Here is a 24,713-nt window from a genome sequence, read left to right on the forward strand (position 1 = left end):
GTGGCTGTTTTGTAAAAGGCAGATCTATACAATTGCAGACATTTTGTGCCACAGTTTCCCAACTCCATCACTTTTTTCTCAGACCATTCATGCTGCGAAATACCAGGAAGGAACTGAGCTGCTCACGGGGCACAGTTTGGAAACGACTGCTGTGTGTCTCCAAACACAACGGGCTGCATCTGCAGCGGGGCTCACATAAATGGAATGGAGCACGGTGGGGCCTCCCCACATGATTTACAGCATGAAAAACCACCAGCAAAACAAAAAAACAACCAGCCACCTCAGTGTTCAGCAACAGCAAGGGCAGGGTGACACGGACAGACAGCCAAACTGACACTGACAGACAGCCAAACTGACAGCCTTCCAAACTAAAGACGAAACCCTGCTCTGAACTTGCTGCCACAATATTCCTTTTTCACAGAGGCCTTTCAGTATCCATAAAAATACCACTGCTTTTGCTCAGTTTTGCTCTATGTATTTAAGCATTTGTAGCTGTTTTCTGAAGAGCGTTCAACCTTCCAGGAAACGCATAAATGTGATCTACAGCCCTCCTGGCACCCAAACATAATTGCTAACAGTTTGACCTCCTGGCTCATAACCACCATCTGAAGCCAAATATTGCTGGGGTAGGTAGGATGCTTTACAGCATTACATTTCTATGACTGGTTCTAGATGAGCTCGGTGGCATCTCCTGGTAATTTGTTTGCAATGCTGATTACCTGCTGGGGAGTGGCATGGATTTATGGTTGGGCTGCCTGCCTGATACACAGTGCTGGGAGAATGGCAGCTGTTTTTGCCACCAAAGGGTACCAAGTGTAGAGGGAGTGCAGATTTATAAGGGCAGCAAAGGAAACCTGTCAACCCTGTCAAATCATTCCTGGCTTAGGTGGGTTTCTCTCAATGAGCTGTGAAACCAGACTCCTCCTGCTTCAAAGCAGGGTGTTAACCAAATGTTCTGCTCACATTCCAAATCCACTGGTTTTGTCGTGCCAAAATAAACTGTTCTTGCAGCTCTTTTTTGACATCATTTACGAAACTGCTCCTCAGATTCTGCACAATGTTGTAACAGCAAACGCGCTCTGCTGTAGGGGGTGCCTCGTTCTCAGCGATGACAAATGTATTCCCTACATTGCCCTCAACTATTTGTTAGGATGATTCTGTGGGTTAGTAAATGTTTATGAAGTGCCTCCGCGTCTCTGAACAACAGAAGAAGCGAAGTGCAGCTGTTTTTTCTCAGTCCCACAGCATTGGCACAACCCCAAGAGAGGAACAGGGCACACGGGGCCACGCTGATGGCTGTAGGGCAGAGCAGACAAATCAAGCAGTGAAGGGATGGAAGAGCGCACGCACAGCATGGACTTCCAAATAAATGACAGAAGGGTGCCAGGATCAATCCCTAAAACTTGGAGCTGCTCAGTGATTACAGAGATAAACTCCTGCTTGTGGAAGGAGTTATCAGCTGATAAACTTCAACGCTGATTCACATCAGTTACATTTGCACTGAGAGTTTGGCCCATCAGACACAGAGCTCTCAAATGCTATGATGTTTCTAAGTGGAGGCTTGACAGTCCAAATAGTGTAAGAACAGTGCTCACAGAGCAGGTTTAGGAACACATGGGACATTTGAAATGTGATATAAAGTTTCCTGCAAGCCTTTGTTCAAGCTGAAGGCAAGATAAGCGTTTCATTATTTAGTAGGATGCCACTTCCCAGCTCCTTGGCTGGGAGAGAAGTGTTCCTGCTGCAAACCCTGCAGGCACAAAACGACCACCTCTCCATCTTCTGTGCAAAACCCAAACCTGCTCATAAATCAGGCGTTTATGGCTCTGCTGTTCCTCTGCGAGGGCATTCTGAGCAGTGGGATACCAGGAGGGCCAGGAAGGGCTAAAGTTTGTGCAGGTAAATATTTTGGAGATGTTTGGGTTGCAGAAGCCCTTTCAAAATCAGTCCAATCTCTGATGCTCAGCAATAGCTTTGCCTTTTGCTAAAGTGCTCCATGCACTCACCCATCACAAGGAGCCCAACACCCTCTTACCCTTTTCATATCTGATCATGAAACAAAGGCTTTCTTTTTCTCTTTTCTTTTCTGAAGCTCTACAGAACTCTTTCCCTTACCTTTCGAGCAGGTATCAAATCAGACTTTATTCTTCCTGCTTTCAGAGTGGCTTTGCAAGCGAACAGGAATTGAATAGATGCCCATCAGTTCTCAAGCATGAGAGATCTCAAGGTGAAATAGGGACTTCTCAGGCCTGCTGCAGATCCGGGCAGTGAGGTTTACTCCTCGGTGTGTTTGCAGTTGCTAAGCAATGATCCCAAGGGTTGCTACGTCTCACCCACCACTCGGAATTGCTGCAGGCTGTCTTTTGGCTTTGGCAGGCCAACTGACAACTCCTGTGCTGAACTTAGAGCCTTGCTGTGACACAGCTGAAAACAAAACAGGGCTCTGAATAGCAACAGACAGCACTGTGAGCACAAACAGTCAGAAGGAGAATCCACAGGTGCCCGGTGACAGGTTTACCTTCACATTCAAGGTCTGTTAAGTCCAGCGCTGTCAAAAGTCCCTTGCAAGGAAAACAGATGTGAGAATCTGAGAGAGACAAAGAGCAGCACGATGAACTCCCCTTTGCAGTTCACAAGTTGTTGCTATTACAATCAACTTACACATCTACTTTTTTTTTTCTATGAAAGATCAATGAAAAAAATGCTCTCTTTTCTTAAAGCTTTTTTAACCCCCAAACAAGAGCTTGCAAATGCAAACGGAAGGTGGGATCCCAAAGGCTCCGTGTGTTTCTGCAAGTGGGATCCCGTGGGTTAAGCAAACTTTTAATTGCCCCCTATTTAACTTGGCTGCTATCTGACAATGTTTTCGCTAAGCAAAGTGTATCCTTTTATTATGCCATCAAATACTTGCACTGTTGACAAAATAATGGGCTGAATATGTCATCACAGATGTTTCGCTGGAATTGCTGCTTCTATCTTTTTGTTTTGTTTTGTTTTTCTGTTTAAGATACGCATTTTGGAAGCATTCTGTTGCCTCGTGCAGCTGATGCCAAGATTGAGCAATGAAAGCCCCATCACTCAATAACAGTAAGTCACGTTGGGCAGGGAAATGCTCACAGCATGTTGAAGAAAGCAGGCAATTCCAGAAGCCCACCTACAGCCCCACATCCCTCAGAGGATGCACGGGGCTGTGAGCCCAGGCACTGAGCACCATGCTTTCAGCACAGGGCACAGCATGGCCACAGCTCCCATCCTCCTGCCTGCACAGCCCTGCTGTGCCCTGCCATGGCTCTGTTCAGTTGGAATCCATCTGCTTGGAGCAGCCTCCTTCACATCTAAATGCTGCTGCTGAAAAGCACATGCAAATTACACCTTGCTAATGGCTCAAAAAAGCATTGCCAACTGTGATTACTGCAGCTAATAACTGATACGTTTGACCTTTAGCTAACTGTAGATGGTAGCTCCATTGTGGTGGATGCATTTATAAGCTGTTCACTGTTCAGATACCTGCAAGAGCTGTATGATCACAGCACGGAATTGTATGGGTTGGAAGGGACCTCTAGAGATCATCGAATCCAACTCCCCATATCTGAATATTACACAAAAGTCTATTTTGGAAGCTGGTTTAAATAGTTATTTCTTGATAGTAATCCTCACCTATTTCTCAAAATGAGGAATGAAACAGCAGCCCCTGCACTCGGCCAAACCTGCACAGAACAGAAGATGCACGCCTTGAAGCAGAGCTATGTTGTCATATGACAGAGCAGACCTTCCCCACCCTCAGCTGTGAGTCCTGCCCCTGCTGCAAAGGACAGCAAAGGCTTTGCAGCAGCGTGGCCTGGCACATGCATGGCAAGGAATCTTCTGCTCAGCTTCCTGCACAGAACAAACCACTGAGCACTGCTGTCTGTGCTTCTCACCTTCCCAATACTGCCTGCAAAGGGCCCTGCAGGGTCATTTTTAGCTGAAAGGAAGAAGTGTTTTCCCATAGGATGATGTACTTCTGTTTCACAGGGAACAAATCAGGGAGAAAAAATAACGCGGATAACAAACATCATATGTGAGTAAGCATATATAGCAGCAAATCTAAATGATCTTTAGAGTTACTGGGAACAAAAGGGATCCCATATGCTCTGCTACATTGCTGATCCATTACATGTTTCACTTCTGCTCCTTCCTGAACTGGGTGAGAACGAAATAAAAATTATATGACTGTATTACATTAATACGGTCACAGAAGCATATTTTATGGAGATAATTCCAGGGGGAAGTAGCAACTACTGATGCGAAAGAAGTGCTGTTGAAACTAAAACTGGAATTTCTCCCAGCAGCCCACCTGGCTGTGCCTCCCCCCTCGGGAGCGCAGCTCCGCCGCAGCACCGCCCAGCCGCCAGGGGGCGCCAGGCGGCCCGGCCGAGCCTGACTGCGGGGCGCTGCGGAGCGGGACCCCCTGACGCTGTTTGGATGTATGGGGCTATTTGAACCCTGACAGCCCTTCCAAGATGCAAACGCTATGAACCAAGTGCTCAGAATGTTGGATGGGATTTAAATATACGGTCGGGTAAAGGAGAGCCTATGCTGTCCCGTGCTTAGAATGGCTCGTGCTGGCCGGGCGCAGAGCTCCCATCAGATGCAAGGCAGCTGGCGGGCTGGGAGCACGAGGCTGAGAGCCCGCGTCAAATCACAGAGCCGTTCCGGTTGGAAAGGAGCTCTCAGATCCCCACCCTACCCCACCATGCCCTCTGCCCTCAGTGCCACATCCCCACGGCTCCTCAGCGCTCCAAGGACCGAGATCCCCCACCCCAGCTCCCCATGACGCTCCATCCCAGCTTAAGGCCATCCCCTCTCGTGCTGCTGCTGGGAGCACAGCCGACCCCAGCTCGCTGCCACCTGCTCTCAGGGCACTTAGGGGCGATGTGGGCTCCCCTGGGCTTGAAAGCATCGCGCCTTTGTCTCAGACCCCAAACTGCCCGGTAATATTGCGCTCTGGGCATACTTTAATGCTTCAGATGTCACGTGTACTTATCAGACGAGCTTTTTGCTTGGACACTAAATTATAAAGAAGAATTACAAGCCGTTTTCAGTGCTCAAAGTGCACTCCGCCCCAGGCGGTGCCGGCACACGCTCCCTCACGCACGCCAGCACCGCAAGGGTTAACCGCCCCCAGAGGCGGCGCCGCGCTGACAGCTCGCGCATGCGCCGTGCCGCCTCATTGTGCCCGGCCGGCCCGGCCCCAGCGCGCCTCAGTCGGCGAGCGGCCGTCGGCGCGCGTGGAGCTGCTGCCCCCTGCGGCCGGCGCCGCGCCACCTCCGCTCCCCCCGCCCTCCTCCTCCCCGCCCGCCATGGAGTAAGGCCCCCGCCGGCCGGACGGGTGGCTCCGCCGCCGCTCCTCGATGGCTCTGGTCACGGTGCAGCGCTCGCCTACCCCCAGCGCCACCTCCAGCCCCTGCGCCTCGGTGAGTCCGCCCGCCCTGCGCCGAGGGGAGCGCGGCGCTCTGTGGTAGCCGTTGGGGGTCCGGCGCGCGGAACTGCGCATGCGCCGGGCGGATCGCGCGCCCCGACCCGCGGCCCCGCCGAGCAGCGCCGTACGAAGCGCGGGGCCAGGCGGGGCAGAGCCGGGCAGAGCCGGGGCGGCACCTCGGCGGGCCGCGGGGAGCCCTCGGGCTGCGGGGAGCGGGATTCCCTGCCCCGCCCGCGGCTCCGCAGCGCAGCCGGGTGGATTCCGCGTTCGCGGTGGGAGCGGGCAGGGCGCGCCGAGCCGATCCATCCGGCGGCACGCCGGGTGTCCGCACCGAGCGGCCCTCCGGGAACGCGCGGCTTGTGCTGTTACGGGCTTTGTAACGCTGTGGGCCGGGGCTTGAAATCCCCATCGCTCCCGTGGCTGGGGGCGGCAGGACCGCTCGGTCGGCTGCTTTGGTTTCTCTTTATCACTCCGTGTCTCCCATAAGATCTGTTTATTTAGCGATGCGTTTAATTCCTACCTGTGTTTCTTCGCCATCAATATTAATGCATTGCATTACTTCCCCTTCTGCCTGCCTTACCTCCCCAGCCCTCCTTTCCCCACGAGTTTCTCGCATATAAGAGCTCTCATGGCAGAAGTAGGTCCCTCTTGGCATCCTCCTGACTTGGATGTGCAATCCCTTCCTTTGTTAAGTATTTGATACAGGTGAGCAATTAGCTGTATTCTGTAAGGTTTTCCCACCTGGAACAGCCAGGCTCTTTTCTAACCTGGTTACCTGGCTTCTTTAGATGGGGATCACTCAGTGTGATAAGAAAACATTTCTATTCTTCGTTTGATACCCACACCAATGCTTGAGCTCTGCACAGTTCTTAGGTACATAAGCTGCTCCCTTCAGGTCTGACACATCCACAGGATGCTTCTCTCTGTGTCTCTGTGCTCTTCCCTCCATCTCTCAGCACTCAGCTGCAATCTGTACCGCTGCTTTTTGTGCCCATACAAACACAAGTGTGGGACTGTGCTCCTAATCTGGTTCTGCTTCTCATAATTTCTTCTTCTTTCTCAGTCTTTTCTCGCGGTTTGAAGTGGAAACGATGCTCCTCACGTTCTGTCCTTAACTGCTGTCAAGCATACTTTTCAACTATGCATTTCCTGTGGCAGCTTCCTCACCACGTTCTGGGGTTGGCCTGCCCTTTTAGCCCTGGAGTTGGTTGGTTCTTCATCCTTCTGTCAGCATTTTGTTCAACTTGTGTGTCGTTTCCCTTCATCTCTGAGTTGTTTCTTCATAATGGAAGCTTCCAGCATCGTTTCAGGTGTTTCATCGTTTCCTTCTGAGGCTGCCAAGGCCTGGTGAACAGGGCAGGCACCTTTTGAGTCGTCCTGAAGGCTGTGCTCCTGCAAGCCTGCCTTCTTATGGATGGTTGTCATTATGGGGCCTTGAATCTTTCAGTATTACATGAAGTTATTTCAGCCTATCTGTTGTAAACTCTTTGAGATAGCTTCAGTGTGGGCAGATAACTGCATCTCAAAGTTTCCTTTTTGAAAAGGAGTTCATCTTGCTCAGTGATTTCTGGGAGAGGTGTAAGGCTCTATCTTGCTGCCTGAGCCCCTGCTGTATCTGAAGGAAGATTGCCTGATAACTGCTGGGATTTACTGGTCAAATTGTGGGCAGGAAAAAAGAAAGTAAGCTTGTATGTATGGCTGTGTCTGGTTCAGTACCCGGGTTGCTAAGAATTTTGAGGACAGAAATGAATTCTCTTTTAAATAGTTTGAATATTTTTTCCCCCCTTTAGAGGTAAGATTCTCAGACAAGGAGAAAGGGTGAAACTGATGTCCTTAAACTGATTTCTTGCATTAAGCATGCCCTATAAACAGTTATAATTGGCTCTTATGGATTCAGGGGAATAGCTGATCTGAATCGGATGGCTTTTATTTATAGGCCTTTATCCTGTTCTCATTGCCATAGAGCATCTCAGGAGGTTTCGCTTCAGGCTGGTGTCGGAGGGCAGGGCTGCAGGAAAGTGCAGGTGCCAGGCGTTGGAGAGGGGCCTTGGGCCTTCGTTTGTGCTGCCAAGTCAGATTTGTCTTTCTCCTGTGTGTGCAGTGGTGTTTGGTCCCTTCAGAAGAAGGATGTGTGTCCAGGTGGAGAAATTGTCCTTGATAGCAGGATGTAGCAGCGGGCACAGCGGCCTCGTGAGCAAAAGCAATGGGATGAAACACTTTGCCCACAGCTGCTGCTCAGGTTTGCTGTCAGAGCTCTGCTGGAGTGAGGTGAAGAAACCCTGTCCCATCCGAGTGGGGAAAGCAGGGAAATGTGTTTTCTTTGTTTAAACAAAAACTAGCATTTTGAAAGGGAATAAGCGACTTTGCTTGGGCTGCATTGTTGTTCAAGACAGCTGTTAAACTGGCCTGTAAACAAATACTGAAGTTAATTGAGCCGCTGGTATCTCTAAGCAATGAGCTCTCTGTTCCTGTGGAACTGCACAAGTTCTACTCTGACAAACCTGGGCTGCCTCCATTGCTCACTCCATAGTGAAGCACAGACCTGGGCTGCCTCCATTGCTCACTCCATAGTGAAGCACAAACCTGGGCTGCCTCCATTGCTCACTCCATAGTGAAGCACAAACCTGGGCTGCCTCCATTGCTCACTCCATAGTGAAGCACGGACGCAGCAGCCACAGTGCCATGCCCAGGGCAGGCTGCGTGCAGGCAGTGTGGTGCAGCAGAGAGGAGCTGCTATGCACTGCATGCCTCCCAGTGCTGCGAGTGCTGCTGTCTGAGGCCCTGCAGGTTGTTGGGTTCCCCATCCAGCAGGCCAGCATCACATCTGTGCCGTCCTGTGATGCCAGCAGCTCTCAGGCTCTTTGTAGACTTCTGGTAATTATGTGTGTTGGGATATAATATATTGAAACTTGTGCTTTTAAATTATTCTTATGCATGGTTCTGCAGAACAAAAGCTGCGATTCCTTTTAAGTGCTGGCGTTCCTCGGCCTAACGCTTATCTGCTCTGAAGGGAAGAAGCTGGGCAGGCAATCTGGCCCTTGCTGCTCTCACTGCTCGCTGTCTTCCCTACCCTCAGGGACACAATATGCTGTGTTGGAAGGGAGAGACTGACCCAGAAAGAGAGGATGTTCTGCATAGATTGTTCTAAAATGCACAGTTTAAAAAATAAGTAAGTTTAAAGCAAATGAGAACATAAACCGTTTGACTTCCCCTCCTCCATCCCAGGGGAGCAGCCTGCAGGAAGCACAGCCCTGCACATGTGTCTGAGGGTCTCTGTCGTGTTTTGCTGCTGGAGCACACAGGAAATATTTTCCTGCTTATTTATGCTTCAGCTAAATATAACATTTCTCCACCTCTGGCGCTGCAATTACTATTAAACAGCGTGGCAATTGGAGTTGGGTCATTGACAAATCTTCCTCTGACACGGAAGTCCCATTTAAATTAGTTAAGATCTTGATAGCTCTGCTTGTATAATGTCATGGAGGGGACTGCAGGCTGGCTAAGGGAGCAGTGCTCTCCTTTGAAACATTTAGTAGGCCCAGCAGTGCCTTCTTTAAAGATGCTCCCATCTCTTACTCGCTATTTTTCACCAACTGATGTTTTATAGTTTTGCTAATGAGAACTTACTGACTTAAAGGACATACTGAATATAAAATGCCTTTTTCTCTCGTGCCTCCTACTAGTTTACTGTAAGGTTTCTTTGCAGAGCTGGCAGCTGCTGTGCCCTCCTCTTGCTGCTTTGTTTCCTGGGGCATTACGAGTTGTCAGCTTTGGAGTATTGCTATCATGACCAGTGAAGTGCAGCCCAAAGAAGCAGTGGTGGGCAGGTCAGCCCCCCTCTATTGCCTGCTCACTTTATTTCAGTGTTGAAATAACCCCAGGATGGTCATTCACAGGTTGAAGGAAGTTTTGTCTTGGTACCAGTTTTGCCTTTTCTTATTCCTTGGGGTGTGATGCTGCTTGTGGCATCCCAGATAGGAAAGTTGCAGCTTTCAAAATACAAAGTTAAATGGGAGCAGTGAGTGAAACGGGCACTGCACTGATCTCCTCTTGAGCTGCAGCTGCACTGAGTTCATGTGTAGGGGGAAAAAACTCATTTAAAGTGAGATGCTGTAAGGAGTTGCTGTCTGCCTGCTGCGATCCGTGCTGTCAGAGCAGCCAAGGAAGGCTGAGAGCTTGGGCTGCTGTGTGTATCTGCTGTTATTCTGAGCCACTGAAACATTTACTTAAGGGCTGTGTGAATGAAGGCTGCCATTCAAACAAGGATCTGCTGGAAGTGTCTTGGTGTGAGAGGGCACTGACCGAGGATTTCCACTTCCTTGAAATTAAATCCTGAGAGATCTGTCACTGCAACTGCTGTGTCTTGGGGAATTTCCCGAGACAGAAGATGGCCTATGGGCAGCTCAGCTCTGTGTGGCTGCTCACAGCCTGCAGCTCAGGGCTTCATCTGCAGTCACAACAAACCACGTCCTCCCAGCACCTTTGTGACTCGGCCCTGCTGAGGTAAGGCAGCTCTGTGCAGCGCAGTGCTGCCAGCTCTCGCTGTCCTTGCGAGGCCGTCGTGGGCAGCAGGCTTCAGAAATGCTCCCGTGTTTCTCGAGCTCAGTTGACTCGAAGCTTTCACTGTCTGGCCCCTGCACGTCCTTTTAGCAGTAGGTATGCACTGAGCTGCTCTTCTTCTCCGAGTGGTGCTTGCTTTATGTAAGCTGGCCTGGCAACGTGAAGGCAGCGCTCTTGTCAGCTGCCTGCACCGAGTCTCTGAGCTGTTCAGTTCAGCCTGGGAATTTAACCAGAGCCTCATTTCTGATTAGTTTGAATATCCTTCTAATTTATTAGGTAATGAGAGTAATGCACGTGTCGTTGGTGTAAAGGGATCTTGAAAGCAAAGGAAGAAATAGATATCTATTAGTAGCAGTTGGGAATTTGGACAAGAGAAACAGGATTTCTAATACATTGGCTGGAAGCTGTTCCTCTGCAGGGTTCTGCTTCAAGGGATAAAAACTGATGAAGGCTAAAACCACATTTGCCTTTCTGAGTTGGGTTGTACAAAGCCATTAGGTCCCAGAACCACCTACAAAATGCTGCACCTATTACGTGTGTAACACTGCAGTATCTGTGCCTTGTGTGTTTTATCATTTGGGCAGGCTTCATATGTGCCAATAGCTTTTTGCCCAAGTGCAATTGCTCTGGGTCTGCATCTTATCAGCATTGCTCACTGCAGGCTGATCAGAAGGCACAGAACGTTGCTGTAGGATGAGTCATGCAGTTAAGCAGCTTGTTGCTTCCATGGTGAGACGCACCCTTGTTGTGTATGCCAGCAATCATGAAACTCCTGGCAAATACCCTGTGACGTGAACTTCTTATGGCCTTGGTAAATGAAATGCCTGTGGCACTTGCTGGGATGTGTTGTTTGTGCCTGCTCGCTGCTTTTGGGTATTTTGCTCCTCCTTCTCCCACGGAACTCCTCAGCTGAGACTTCAGTGAAGAAATTACAGCATCAGTGCAGACCATTTCAGGGTGAAATTAGGAGGGACTTAAAGCCACAGCTTTCTAATGTCTTTGGTTACTTCACGAGAAGTCTAATCTGTCCTGTTTTGAAATAACTGTTTTATCACAGATCATCCTGTCCCTGTGCTGAGCTCAGGAGGCGGTTTGGATGCCTGATCTTTCCATTGCCCTGAGGGCAGCACACAGGGAGTGCATCTCTGGGAAGTGAGTGTGGGATTTGTGATGCAGGCTGCTTGTTGCACAGCTCACCTCCAGCCCACAGCCCAGTGAGGTGAGCCAGAAGCCACTCTGAGGTGAAAGTAGAATCTGTAGGGCAGAAGACCCCAAGCTAACTTCTGCATGCTGTGGATCCATCGGGTCGTACATTGTCTCTCCTCAGTAGGCTCTAACACACTTGCAGCAGTGGTTGGTGTTGATGCTGTCTCATTAGGAGACAATCTGCAAGCTGCTGCTGTTCGTTTTCTGTAAGTGGCTTTGTGTTGTTAGAGTGGGACAGCCCAGCAGGAGGTCAGGACGGGCTCCAAGCACAAGTTTACCTTCTCTCTCAAGCGCAAGAAGTAGTTGGGTGAGAGTGGCAGCAGGAGGCTTTTGTTGAGGGTTACTGCTTCCACTTCTTAGCTCTCAAGGCCTCCTTAGCAAAAATGCAAGAGCTACTGAGCTGGACACCTTTATCTTCAATTTTTAACTGAATTTCATATCTGAGAAATGGATTCTTAACGTGGAAAGCTGGTCTTCTTGCAAGGGAATGCAATTGTCCAATTACTCTGGCTGGCTGCTGCCATGTCCCTTCTGTTTTGATGTACAGAATTATCACATTTAGCATTAATGTGAGAACTTTTAAGACTCGTTCAGCTGGCTTGGTTTACCTTCAGTGGCTAACATCTGAGAAATGTGTATATTAGATCCCTTAAGAAAAAAAAAGGACAAAAAACACTCCAGGCTTTTCATCTTTATGCCTTTTAGCGTGATGATGAGAGGGAGGGCTTAGGGCTTGTGCTGTGCATGTGAAATGCTGTGCTCTCTGAAGGAGAGCTTCGGAGGTAGCCTGAATTTTCTTCCTGGCCCTTTCATGTTTCTGGAATAGAGATTGAGTCTTTTTCTTCTCTAATCCTTTTTTGTTGATTGTTTTCCTTTCTACAGCCCTTCTGGATGATATGAAATAATTTAAGGACGCAGATCTGGGCTTGCTGTTCAGTGATTTGGATTTAAACACAGCGCTTCAAAAAGTGGTATTAAAGTTACAGGACAAGAAGAATATGGCAGCTAGTTGAAGTGTGAGCCCAGAAATGACAGAGTTCTCTTTTGCCTTTTAAAATTGCAGCATGGCTGACAAAGACTGAATTCATTTCCCAAACAAGCATTTTTTCTTATGTAACATCCAGCGAGTTTTGCTGGGGGGAGTTTCCTCTGCTTTTGTTTTCAGCTGAGTTGTGCTTAGGTGGGGTAGCTAGCTTAGGACTTCAGAAAGAGAAGTGAAACCAATCAACCTGTTCTCTGCTGCTTTTTGACGTTTCTCCCTTCGTGGTGATATTTTTGGTTGGTCTCACAACAATGAAAAGACATTCAAGCCTGAACTTCAGCTTTTAAATGAATCTGCAGACGTTTGGTTCCCCTGTGGTGTGGGTTGGGTCTGGACGTAGAAATCTGTGCTCATGTTATCTCTGGCTGCTTGTCAGCTGCTGCTGCCTGCTGGCTGGGGAAGCTCCTCAGAGAGGGGGTGCAGATCAGTTGGCCTCGCTGTGCACCTGCATCTTAAACAGAAGGTCTGGGGGCAAAACAACGAGCACAGCGTGTTTTGAGACGCCTTCCCTATATTTGGGCTTTGTTATAGAAGCTGTCAGCAAGGGAGGCGTTATCAGCTAGCACTTAGAGTACGGCTGGGATGGAAGAGGAGGGCGAGCGTTTGTCCCATGCTCTGCAGATCCCCGCTCTCAACGTGTGCTGTCGGCTGTGCCAGTCTCCTGCAGCCCACACTTCTGCTCTTTGAAGTGGAATTTTTCTCTTCCACGTACACCAGCCACTGCTCCAGTCTGCAGGGAGCTCTGTGTAACTGAGAGGTGTGCGTGTGTGGGGATGATGAGATGGTTATTTCTGTCTGGCTCTCTTACAAGGAATGAAGTACAGTTTGATGTTCTCTTGAGGAGAGGGGAAAGCTTGGTGTCTGGTTAGAATTTGGCCTGAAGATGGTTTGACTTAAAATAAGCTTGAGGAAGTGTTCATGTCTTGGTTTTTAAACTTGAGATGCGGCTCATTTAAAAATAGTAAAACAAGCTGAGATTTCATTAAGTTTAAACTTAGAAGTTTGGTTTCAGGAGAGAGCGTCTGGATCCAAGGAGGGTTGGTATGAAGATAGCCCGAGGGGGAGGCAGTCTGTTGTCAGAACTTCGTGTAGTCGCTGTGAAACAGCACTTCCTGGACGTATTTGACTCTTCTTGGACTCCGCTCTGATGTGAATCCTGCTTTGCCTGCGCTGTGGGAAACACTGAAAAGCCCCAAAGCTCTCGAGGTGCATCAGCAGTGGGTGAGCAGAGGGCCTTCCTGCAGGGGAGGGGACACGGAGGGATCTTCCAGCTGTGTTCTGATGGCAGCCAGCTTTGCCAGCGTGCAGCCCTCTGCTCTGAGCACAGCTCAGGCCCTGCAGCTCAGTGCTGGAGCACCACTGCTCAGCCCTGCTCTCTGCCTCAGCCCTGGCGCTGCCCCCATCACAGCATCAGGAGGAGAAGCTGCTCCCAAGAGTCTTTAAAGCGCGATGGTGGCTCTGACTGAAATGGAATAATCGTGTTTTAAAGGGTGCTCTAAAGCTTTATAAATATTAATTTTGTTCTTTTGTTTCCTAATAAAGGGGTTTGATTCATGAAATCGCTATTTATTTATTAACCTGACAAACTAATAGCAAGCTCTCTTCTTTCAGTGTGTGCATGTGCCATATCACAATTCTGCTTGTCACCATACATAAGAACTTCATTCATCTGCTTTAAAATGTCATTGATAACAATTTGGCAGTGGCCCAGCTCGGAGCAAGTTAACTACAAAAGGCTGCATTGTAAACCTTTCTGAGAGTACATGCTACATTAAGTCTAAAATTAAAGTACAGCCTGGTCCAGGCTGCATCTAACTGCCAAATAGCTTCAAACCTCTGAAAAAGTGAGGCTCTGTGCCTGAAAATGGGATAGATTGGAATTAAGGCTGCATTCTGCTCGCTTAAACCCTCAAGGTACCGAATTTATAGACCTTGTGAAATGGGAGAGGATATCCTAGTGAACCACAAGTAGCAAAATGAGGACCTGGTTATTTCCTTTGGTCTCTTCTTTCTTTGACTGGACGCCCAGGATGAGAAGTGCAGTCTGCAAATGAGCCTCTGGGAGTGAATTGAAGTGATTTTGGAATGGTGCTTTGTGTCGTTTGTCATAACCTTCCCCGACCCCAGCTGCAGTCTGCTCACCAAACATGTTTGTTCACCTGTGGGTTCCCATGGTGTGAGCAGAATGCCCGGCATTGCTGTGTGTGTGGTGAGGCGCTGCTCGTGAGGGCTGCTGTGTCCGTGCAGCCCCGGTTAACCCAGCTAGTGTCACTGGACTAAGTGGAGCAGAGCATGAGGCTTTCAGGCATCTTCATGCCAGGTCTCCTGGGAGCAGTGTGAGCACGTTCTTAGCATCGTGCTCATCCTGTGCTCTGAGGACGGGGATGGCTCGGGCAGTGCGGTGAGGGGCTGTGAAGGGTGTATGGTCTGATAGCTGGCATGGGGACAGCGAGAGCCTTCAGGAAAGCAAAGAGGGGGGTATGATTTCATGCTTCTTCACTTCTGTGGTTTCTTTTGTTTTGTCTCTTTCTTGAGTATAGCATATGGACAGCGCCATGGGTTAGGGAGCTCTGCGTCTTCAGAGGCTTTTCCTATATAGCCTTCCACTGAAGTCAATGGGCGTGGAGGTAAGCTTTCTGACAGCACTCCCACCACTCACTCTGCACCCTGGTGCACACAACACTTGTATTTGAGCATTGTTTTTTCCCCCCAAAAAAGTCGCATGCAGTTGCACAGTGAAGACACTGCTTATTTGCGTCGTGCAGGTCTGGTTGTAGCTGTTGAAGAGTGCAAGCAGTGAATATCAGTGTGGGAGACTTCACCAGTACTGCATGAGCACTTGCCACTGCTGTCAAACATTGCCACGGCCAATTAAAATACAACTTCACTGTTGATCTGTGAGTTGAGTGAGGTTTGAGTGTAGGGCCGAATGTCACTGAGTGAAGTGTTTGTGCTCCCGATGTTCAGCACCTCTTGCTCTGCTGTGATTTATTTGTACCAGTTCTGAGTTTAGTCTGCCAATGAGTAATCACTTTATCACGAGCCACTCAGAGTCAGCGAGAGTTTCCTGTTTCCTCATCTTTCTGTTGATTTCCTTGCTGTTGAAATACAACTTTCTCCATTGAAACAAGGATGTTGCTGTACTCTTCGTCTTCCATCTAGTGGCCCAGAGGGAAGGGGAACCTCTGCAATATTCCCACAGGGATGTCGACATCTGGGTCTGGTGACTAAATTGTTATGATAAAACACAAATTCATTAGTTGATGCTGCTGAAATGCACTGACTTTTCTGTACTCCTCATAGGAGGCTTTAAAATATCCAGCTGCAGGCTGATCCTCTCCAAGCATGTGACTCTGACATCAGTCCTAGAAGTGAGGCGTTGAACTGCCTCCAAAAATGAGCTCATTGGGTGATATTCAATGCACTGATTTAACATAGAATTAGCTAATTTGATTACATGATCACCTGCACTTACTGTTTGAGTGATGTGAACTCATTCCAGTGCTGGCTGCTGTCATTTAAGTGTTAGTGCTGTAACCCCAAGGTGCTCTTGGTAGGATGCCCTGCTGCTGCTGTGCGGTGGGAGCTGGGCTGGCAGAGCCCTCCCTATGGACACTAACATGCTGTAAGACTTGCCAAGTTGCTTGGCTTTTCTTCTCCCTCTCCCAGAAAGTTATAGGGGAATAAGAGTTTGGGACTGTTAAGCAAGCCTTCTAAAACAGCTCGTAAGACTTAGGGTTGTTTTTTTTCTTATGACTCTCTTGTCTTGTTTAAATGTCTGCATAAAAACACAGCTATGTCCCTTTGCAGGAGTTTGGGCAGTGGTTTGGCTGAAATCTGCCCTACCATGCAGCCTACAGCAGCCAGTCATCACCAAAAACAAATTAAACCCTGGCACGACCATCCTGGAGGCAAGTTGCATGTGCTGAGCTTCCTCACCTCCTCCAGCTTGAGGTCAGCAGTAATTGCAGACTTCCTCTCACGACCTGCACAGAGCGTTCAGGCAGCACATGGGAATGACAGTGATCCTGGATGCACCTATCCATTGTTTGGGAGACTTCAACACATTAAGCATTTACCTGTAGTCATGATGGGAGTATGTCTTAATTGCTGGTGTCTGAGCATATCAATGCATACCTGACAACATTTATTTTTCTAAGCATGGGAATTAGATAACCAGTATGTCAGCAGAAGGGTTCCTGTGAGTTTACCCCAAAACAGTGTCATTTTTTTCTCCCCCCCCTCAGTCTTTTCTCCTTGCTATTGCATGTTGCAGGACTGCTTGCTCTGGAGATCCCTGCTGAATGAGGTCTTTATTGAGCTGGCCATAACACTGCTCTTCTCTTTCAAGAAATACTGCTGCTAGGACAGAGGAAGACACTGTATCTCACAGGGCTGTTAGACAGTGTTGCCTGACTGTGATCTGTAACCAGCTCAGGAATTGAGTTGGAAAAAACACTGAGGTTTTGCATAGGAAGCTAAAGTGAGGAGAAGCTCTTAAAGAAGTGCAGAGCAAGGGAAAAAAGCTCAGTTTGAAGAGCAAGCAGTAACAAGTGATACGGGAAGAGTGCTGCTCCTGTAAGGGTGAGTGATGCTGCAGAGCAGCCGTGGGACTGCGTGGTGCTCGCCCTGAGCTCTGCCACCCGGGGCGGTGGGATCCCTTCCTGCTGCCTGATTACAGGAAGCTGGCCCGTTTCCACAGTGAGTTCCTGAAACATCCACGGCGGGGAGGAGGTTTGGGATGACAGAACGCTTATTCACGCCCAGCATGACAGCTACAGCAGCAGCTACCTGCAGTGGCTGGACGGCCGCTGCCTGTTTCCGTCACCTCCCAGAGGTGTGCCTCAGCCCCTGAGCCCCTGTTCTGCAGCACTACGTCAGCAGCATCCTTCCCGTGCTGTCTCTGCAAAATGAAATGAATGTCAGCCTTTCCCAGCGGAACACCTGCCCTGCACGTGTCCCAGGATTGTTCAGAATGCACACAGGGCTGTGGATGTGCAGAGCTGAGCTGTACCCCGTGCTGCCCAAGGGCAGGCGAGGGGCCCAGCCTGCCTGCAGCCCAGAGAGCCCTGCCAGTGCCCGCAGGAGGGGGGTGGGGAGGGAAGCAGATGCTCCTCGGAAGTTCATACCGTGGTTAATAATGTAATTCACAGATGGTGGTGGAGGCCTTGAAGAGGCTTTCATGCAGTACTTACGAGCTGTAATAGACAGATCATCGCATAAGGGCTTGTAAATAGAGATGACTTAATCCCAAGGATGAGTCTGCAGCGATCTGTTTGATAGTGGCCCTGTGGCTCGCTGTAACCTTCTTATACAATCCAAAGCCTTTAGCATCCCTGAATGTGGAGCGCTGCCCCCAGACTGGGCCGATCTCTGATAACAATGTCAAGATAAAATGCAAATACAGATTTGAGATCTCGAATGGAAATGGTTCTTATGACACAGAAAACACATTCCTTTGTCCTGGTGCAGAAATCAATACAGACAGTGCAGGTGTGGAAGTTGCTTAACACAGTGCCTTCCTCTTGAGAAGCAGTTCTGCTTTTATTTTCCTTTATATGGTAGGCGTTGGAAGCAATGAGTAGCTGGCAGTGCACCTTGATGGATAAGGAAAGGACCATGCATTGCATGTCCTCTTGGGTTTGCTTATGTATTTACTTGTTAAGAAGAAGTTCACTCCATGCTACGTAGCAGATGAACAAGCTGCCTTTCCAGAGATCACAAAAAGTATAGCTGAACTCTCAGTGAAACGCTGCAAGCATTTGTTCTTGGGAGGCTGATTGTGGATGTCGTCAGTGAGTGCTGGCTGTGAGCTGTGTAACTGCAGGTCTGTATTAGGGGCTTCCAAGCTGATACAATTACATTAAAAAACAAAAGTTTTGGGTAACACCAGAGCTGACCTTGTTGTGCGTGTGCAGCTTGCACTTCCAAGGGATTTCCATAATAATAGCTTTGATTTTTAATTTTTCCAAGTTGAAATCATTTAGTAAATTGGCTTTTTGTGATGCTTGTCATGTGATGGTTCATGAGCCCTGAAGAATGTGCTCCTGTGACTGCAGCCGTGTGTTTGCCTGTACCAGGGCGGGCTGCGCTGTGTTCCTGCTGTGTTTGGAGCTGGGGGCTGAGGGCTGCCTCCACAATGTCTGACATTTCCAAGCAAGTTATGTCCAGCTTCCAGTCGTGCTGCTGGTGTGTGCTGCTGCGCTGCATTGCCTGCACCCTTGGATTAATCCAGTGGGTTTTTTTTGTAGCACCTTCCTCCAAGCTGCGCCTTGTTTTCAGCTCTCTCTCTTGTACTTGTTGTTTCACACTTCAGGATTTAGCTTGCTGTTCATGCTTGCATTAAAAAACCCGAAGGTTCAAACCTCGGCTTGCACTGCGTAGCCCCAGCAGTATTTGCACTTGGCTCAGGAGGTGCAGATATGTCAGCTGAGGGATCCCTTCTCATTTGGCTGGTCAGCCAAGCTCTCCTCAAGCGCATTAGAAGGATCTGCAGCTTAAGTTCATCAGAAGACTGACCTGTTCTGGTTTTAATGAGATTTATTATACGTGTACCTTTTGGATTTGACTGCTTTGGCCTTCAAAACAGCCTGTACAAATCTGCTAGTAAAAGCAGGGCTGCCGGAAAACTGACTCCTCATTCTGAACCTGCCCTCCTTCAAGATTATGGATTCCTTTAAAATTAAAATACCGTCCCTTGTGCTGCTGGCACGCAGCTTGGCTGCACGGCTTCGCCAAGTGCTGGCATTGCTGCTTCCTTTCGAGCTCCTGCACAGCTCCCTCCTAGGAAACCGCAGTGATGGAATGCTGATGCTGCAGCTCACGTTTGGGGAGGACAGAGGAAAGCTGGACGTCACAGCTGATAGATGGGTCACGGTGTGCAACTTCTGCAGGCACGGCTGCAGCCCCTACGTGTCTGGGGGAGAAGCGAGGCAGGGCTGTCCTCACTTACACACGTGGGCTGGGTGTTATTTGATCCAGACTGACATGTGTGGTACAGATGTGGTTGTGAGCACGAGATGAGAAGTTACGGTTGCTCTGCACGTATGTCGACCCGCAGGATATCAGCACCCACACGTTTTTCAGTGTGATTTATTTGTTTGAAGAAACAATGTGTGTGGTTGTTTCAGAGGAGGGGGTGGGTGTTACTGTGTTGTGGATTTGTTTTGGCCAAACTGTTTGCGTCTGGTACTCTGTGCATTGGATGGTCTTGCATTGCATGGCTCTGCTTGGTCAGAGCTGCCCCTTAGCCTTTGGTGGGGTTGGGTCTGGGGTCTGTGGCTGGGCATGTGGGGATTCCACTCATCCCACCAGGACTTGGAGGACGTTGCAGTCTCTGGAGCTGGGAAGCAAAGTGTGGTTTGTTGGGCTGTGCTCTGGGTGTTTGTATGCACAGCCCTGCAGTCTGCTGAGGTGAATGCATTGCTGGGTGTAGCGGCTTTTTTTGTTGTGTTTTTTTCTTTTTTGTTAATAAATGGATCTATTAATGGAAGCAGAGTGCATAATATAATCCTAAAATAGCTCCTCCATGAATGCAGCAACATTCCTCTTCTGACTAATCAGCCATTCAGAACGAGCATTTAAGTAGGGAGCAGAGGCTTTCCATATCTGTGGTTAGGAATGCGCTGGGCTCAGCCTTGCACACCCCCCTCCCAGCCCATACCTGCTATCTCCACAAGCACCCTGCTCACTGCCTGCCTGGGGCTGCCCATCCTGCTGCCCCAGGCTGAAGGATGATGCTGATAAACAGTCCTCAAAAGCAGACCTGTGCTTCTTTTGCTCGTGAGTGAACCAGAGCACAAATATGTTGTGAGCCCTGGCTGCAGTGCATGGCCTGGTGAGCCAGGCAGCCCATGGGCAGTGTGCTTCTGAAGGGGCTGTTTCCTTCTGCCACTCCAAGCCCAGCAATGCCCTACGGCCGTCTTATTTAGAGATGACCTCAAAGGCAAGTTGTGCTCTCCTCCCAAAGCGGGATTTTCACAGGGGCTTACACTGGTTTAAGATTGCATTACCCTAGCATAGCATAAACCTGTTTCCTGTTATCTTAAGGCAGAAAGCAGCTCAGGGATTTGGATTGATTCCTGCTGACTTCACCAATCCCTAAAGAGCACTTTGCCCCCACCTACCTGCTCCTAATTTCAGGCAATCAGATGTGTCCTTTGCTGTGTTACGTGGCAGGACAGCCTTTGGGAAGCAGCCCCAGCACACCCTGCTCCTCAGGTGGCCACTCAGGGCACTGGCCAAAGGGAAGGGAAGGTTTTAACTGGATTAACCTCAAGAAGAGAGTGTGGGGATTTAAGGATTAAGGAGCCCAAGGCAGCCAACAGTCACTGACTTCCAACCTGTGGTCAGAGAGCAGCCAGTTTCTGGGCTGGAGGTACAGCCCCCAGCCTGCAGCATGCCATGGAGGTATTAGGGGCAGTGGTCTTAGGAGCACAGTGTGCATGTAGGGCATTTTTCCAAAGGCTGGTGTATCAATTGGAAACTGTTCATAACTGATACCTTATAGGAAGAAACAGAGCACTGAGTGCTTAGGTGGGACCTTAAACCTGGCTCTCAGAAGATGTGTAGGTGCTCACAGCTCTGAGGACATCTTTCAGTAGGTTTCAGCTCTTCCAGCCTCCTGCATCCCCAGCCTTTGTTCCGAAGCTTTCTCTCATCCCATATATTTTTCTACAGATAATGTTGTGCATCCCCTGGAAGAAGATCCTGGTAGTCTGCAGGGTTGGTGGAAGATGAAGGGGGGGATCAGCACACTGGTTACTGGGGAGAGTGCATGGTTGCTCTGCTGAGGGGACAACAGATGGCACAAAGGAGCTGGGATTACGCAGCTGAGTGCTGCAGGGCCACAAATCTAACGGATCTGTTGAACTGCAGGGGTCAGGCAAGCCCAGCCTCATGCCAAGGCTGATGTCCTTCTCCTGCCTTCAGCACAGCGCGTGTGTTTGAAGCTGTTCTGGGCAGCACGTAGGGCTGTGACGTTTGGATGGGAGAATGGGCAGCTGCTTCCAGCTTCTGACACAGCCTGGCCTTTGTGGCACTGTGGTGTTTCACAGAGGTTTACATTTGAGGAGCGATGCTGCCAGCTGTGTGCCACTTACCCAGCGCTTGGTCTTTGGAGGGAGATGTGGGGCCAAGCTGCCCTGCCCGCCTGGATCAACCAGCAAAGGTGAGTGTATCCTGGCCAAAGACAAATAGCACCAGGTCGCTTTGCTGGAGTCTCATTAAGATCTGTTTTTCTCAACTTTCAGCCTCTGGAGAGACAGAAACAGGACATTGGTTCGTTAACAGATGAAGAGCGCTGGATAGCTGCAGGAATTAAGAGCTGGACAGCATTGCCTTTTTTGTTTCCCTCCCACAGCAGTTTGGACAGATACCCAAATAAACAATAACAGATTTTTGGAGGAGCTGGCTGGGAGAAATAACAAAAGTCGAGGGATGGTCATTATGCATCTCAGTTCTTCTCATGTTTGACTACTCTGGAAAGCCTCCTGTTACTCCTCAGCTTCATTTTCCTTTCTCATCTTCCCTCCACCCCCATTGCACGAGGTGCCATCATACTTGCTGCTGTAAGTGTGGTTGTGTCACCACCTCCTCCATGGTGCTCATTGCATCGAGGTGTAGGTTTGCGTTTAGCTCTATTCATTGACCCTATGGTGACCATGGGAAAAGTCACAGCTGCAGAGCTGAGCTGTGCCTGCATGAGAATGGCTGCACGTACATCACTGCTATAGGAATTGAGCTGAGAGTGTGCATCTAGGTGTAACCAAAACCCCCAACTTGCTTTTATTTGTGAAGTTGTTGCTAACAGGAAGATGGCTGATTGATTGCAAGACAAAGACCCTTCCCTTCGCTGTGCACCTCCCTTCCTTCCACCCTCCTCCTCCTCCTAAAATAGCCCTGCAGCATCAGGAGCGAAAACCAAATATCTCCTTCTTTCTCAAAGCACGCTTAACATTTGTCCATTCCAGTGAGAAACTGGGCTTTGTCTTAAACCAGAAGCTGGTGGAGCACCCATCCTTCCTAACCATTGGGGACAGCTTCACCTCTGTGATTGTCACCTCTTGTGCGTGCCTGGTGATGGGGTTCTCATCGTGGTAACCTGTGCAGTGGGCTGTCCCTGTGCCCAGCTCCAGAAGCCCTGCCCTGGGACTTACCAGCCTCTGTGTGAGTTTTTGACTTGGTCTTACCCAAACCATACCTCTGACATCAGCAACAATGCCTGGTATGCAAACTGGAGCTGTTGGGGTCAGTGAGTTTTCTCACACTCATCCCATCAGTGTAAGTGGAAATGGATACCTGTGGATTTCGGGATGTCCGGTGGACCGTTTCATTATCTTTGCCTATCTATCGTTATCTATGCCTAAAAGTAGACTGAAGGGATACCTTCAAGGCTCTGGGAAGCCCTACGTTTCACAGAGAATCCTCATGATGTCAGATGTCTGCCTGAAAGTCAGAGGAATCTGTTAGGGAGATGCCAGGTTTGTTTCTTAGTGTGTGTATCTGTCTAGATGGTGACAAGCAACATGCCACGACTTAGAGAGAAATCATCCATCACGCCGCTTTGTGTGGTGCAGCGATTTTTAATGTCAATATGAAGTGTTTGTGGCATTTTTTTTTTCCCTTGGGAGCATCTCTGGGATTAAAGCAAAAGCTGTTGTACTCCCCATCAGGCGAGCTTATTTCATTGCAGCAATTCAGTGGACAGTAATCTCCTTTTTAATCTGTGCTCGCGCTGCAGCGTGGCCGGCCATGTCGTGCTGTTCCTCATTCTCACTCTTGTACCAGTTGGAAGCTTCTTGTGTCCAAATGTTTGAGCGCTATTTCTTGTGTTTTTAGTGAGGCCCAATCTGGACGAAGTTTGTGTAAATCCCTGAGCTCCAGCAGAAAGATGGAAGCTCTGATAAGGAACTTGTTTTTTCTTTCTCCGGAGCAAGAGCACAATGTCTTTGACCTAAATATACCAATTACTGATGCAGCAAAGTGATACAGAAAACAATCTGGAAGGAATGCCAACCTCTGAATGAAAGCTTGGCTGCAGAGAGCGGCTGCGTATGTGGGGCCTCAAGCACGGAAGAAATGTGAGGAGGAAAAGGGTGTTCATTCAAAACATATCATACAAATAGTGATGGGAGAGGGAGAAACTGCTGGGAAAGCTGCTGCTCTGCCCCATCCCCGTGTCTGTGGAGAGGTAGGAGCGCTACACACAGCACCGTGCAGCTCTCCCCTCCCCTTCCCTGGCCTACTTTGCTCAGCTCAGCTGTCTAAAGCACTTTTATGTCAAACTCGAAGGCTTCCTGGCAGCAGCTGCTATTTTTAAAGCGTTTGATGGCAAATGTAAGTATTTCAAAAGGTGGCTATGAGCTTCTCCTCTGCAGCGTAGGGAACTCCATTAATTAGTTTTATCGTTTTCAATAGTGGTTAAGGTTAACCTCCAGAGACTGGGGGGGTTCTGAAGAGCACTGGTTTCTGTTCAGCCCTGAGACCCGTCCTGCGGAGGGGAGCCCTGGCTCCACTCTCCTTATATCTCCTTATATCTCCTTATAGCACCACTCTGCTTTTATCAGCTCACACAAATGGCTGCAGCCTGCAGGATGTCTGTTCTGCAGGTGCAGCTGTGGGCTCTGCCTGCCCATGGACTGTTGCTGTGGGCAGATCCCCATGTACAGCACAGCAGAGTGCTCCCACACAAAGTCAGCCTGGAAGCTGTGTTAGTTCAGCATCCCCATCCTGCCCTGGAACTCCTGCTGGTGAATTTGGGTGCATTCTCAAGCTTCCTACCCCAAAAAGGGAACCTTTTCTCGGCCCAGGTTTTCAAGTCAGTCCTTGTTTCCCTTTACCAGCCAGTGTTGTTGCTGGCACTTCAGACTTACTGCAAATGCAGCATGTGTGGGCTTTATGTGAACACAGTTTATTTAAGAGATTGATACAACTCAAGCTACTGTATGAACGTCTCTGCTGCAGAAAGATGCAATAGATAATTGGCAATCTGACTCAGACGTTTGTGTCTTGTTTTCTTCCAGCTTTGAGATCACTGACAGGAGCAGCCCTACACAGGGCATGCTGTCAAGTAGAAATCTATTGAATATTGGAAGGTGCTGAACTTGGGTTCTGTGTGATGATCCAGGCCTCTGTTCAGGTGCAGCTCTGGGCATCTCGTGGCAGTCCTGCTCAGACTTGGGTACCATGGAGTAGCTCTGTGTTACTGTGTCAGTGTCAGTGGTTGAGCTGAGCTTTGAGGAACCCACATGTGCAACGAATGCTCTTATCTCTGGTGACTGTGCTAGAAGAAAAGCTTGCTTCATACTTGGTGACACCTAAGGAGAGGTGCTGCATGGAGGAGCTTGCAGTGCAAAATGCAGCTGTAGTGCAGAGATGCACAGGGAGATCAGTGGGTGCAACAGAGAGGAATATTTGCATGCTTCAACAGCTGCCCAGCCTCTG

At 49.2% G+C, this 24,713-nt stretch overlaps 1 protein-coding gene across 2 annotated transcripts in view; it reads left to right on the top strand.

Moving 5' to 3' along the window:
- The first annotated feature begins 5,258 nt into the window (after nucleotides 1-5,258).
- The window catches only part of SSH2 (slingshot protein phosphatase 2), a 72,066-nt gene continuing 52,611 nt past the window's right edge, over nucleotides 5,259-24,713 (top strand). The window contains exons 1-2 of one of the 2 annotated variants that reach the window (XM_052688634.1): nucleotides 5,262-5,456; nucleotides 14,810-14,896. In XM_052688634.1, coding sequence (XP_052544594.1) covers nucleotides 14,885-14,896 — 12 coding nt within the window. In that variant the 5' untranslated portion in view covers nucleotides 5,262-5,456; nucleotides 14,810-14,884. Of the gene's footprint in view, nucleotides 5,457-14,809; nucleotides 14,897-24,713 lie in introns of both variants that reach the window. The other variant, XM_052688632.1, reaches the window with a different exon arrangement.

The sequence above is a fragment of the Tympanuchus pallidicinctus genome, unplaced genomic scaffold, assembly GCF_026119805.1.
Source record: "Tympanuchus pallidicinctus isolate F22 unplaced genomic scaffold, pur_lepc_1.0 scaffold24, whole genome shotgun sequence".
NCBI classification, from domain to species: Eukaryota; Metazoa; Chordata; class Aves; order Galliformes; family Phasianidae; genus Tympanuchus; species Tympanuchus pallidicinctus.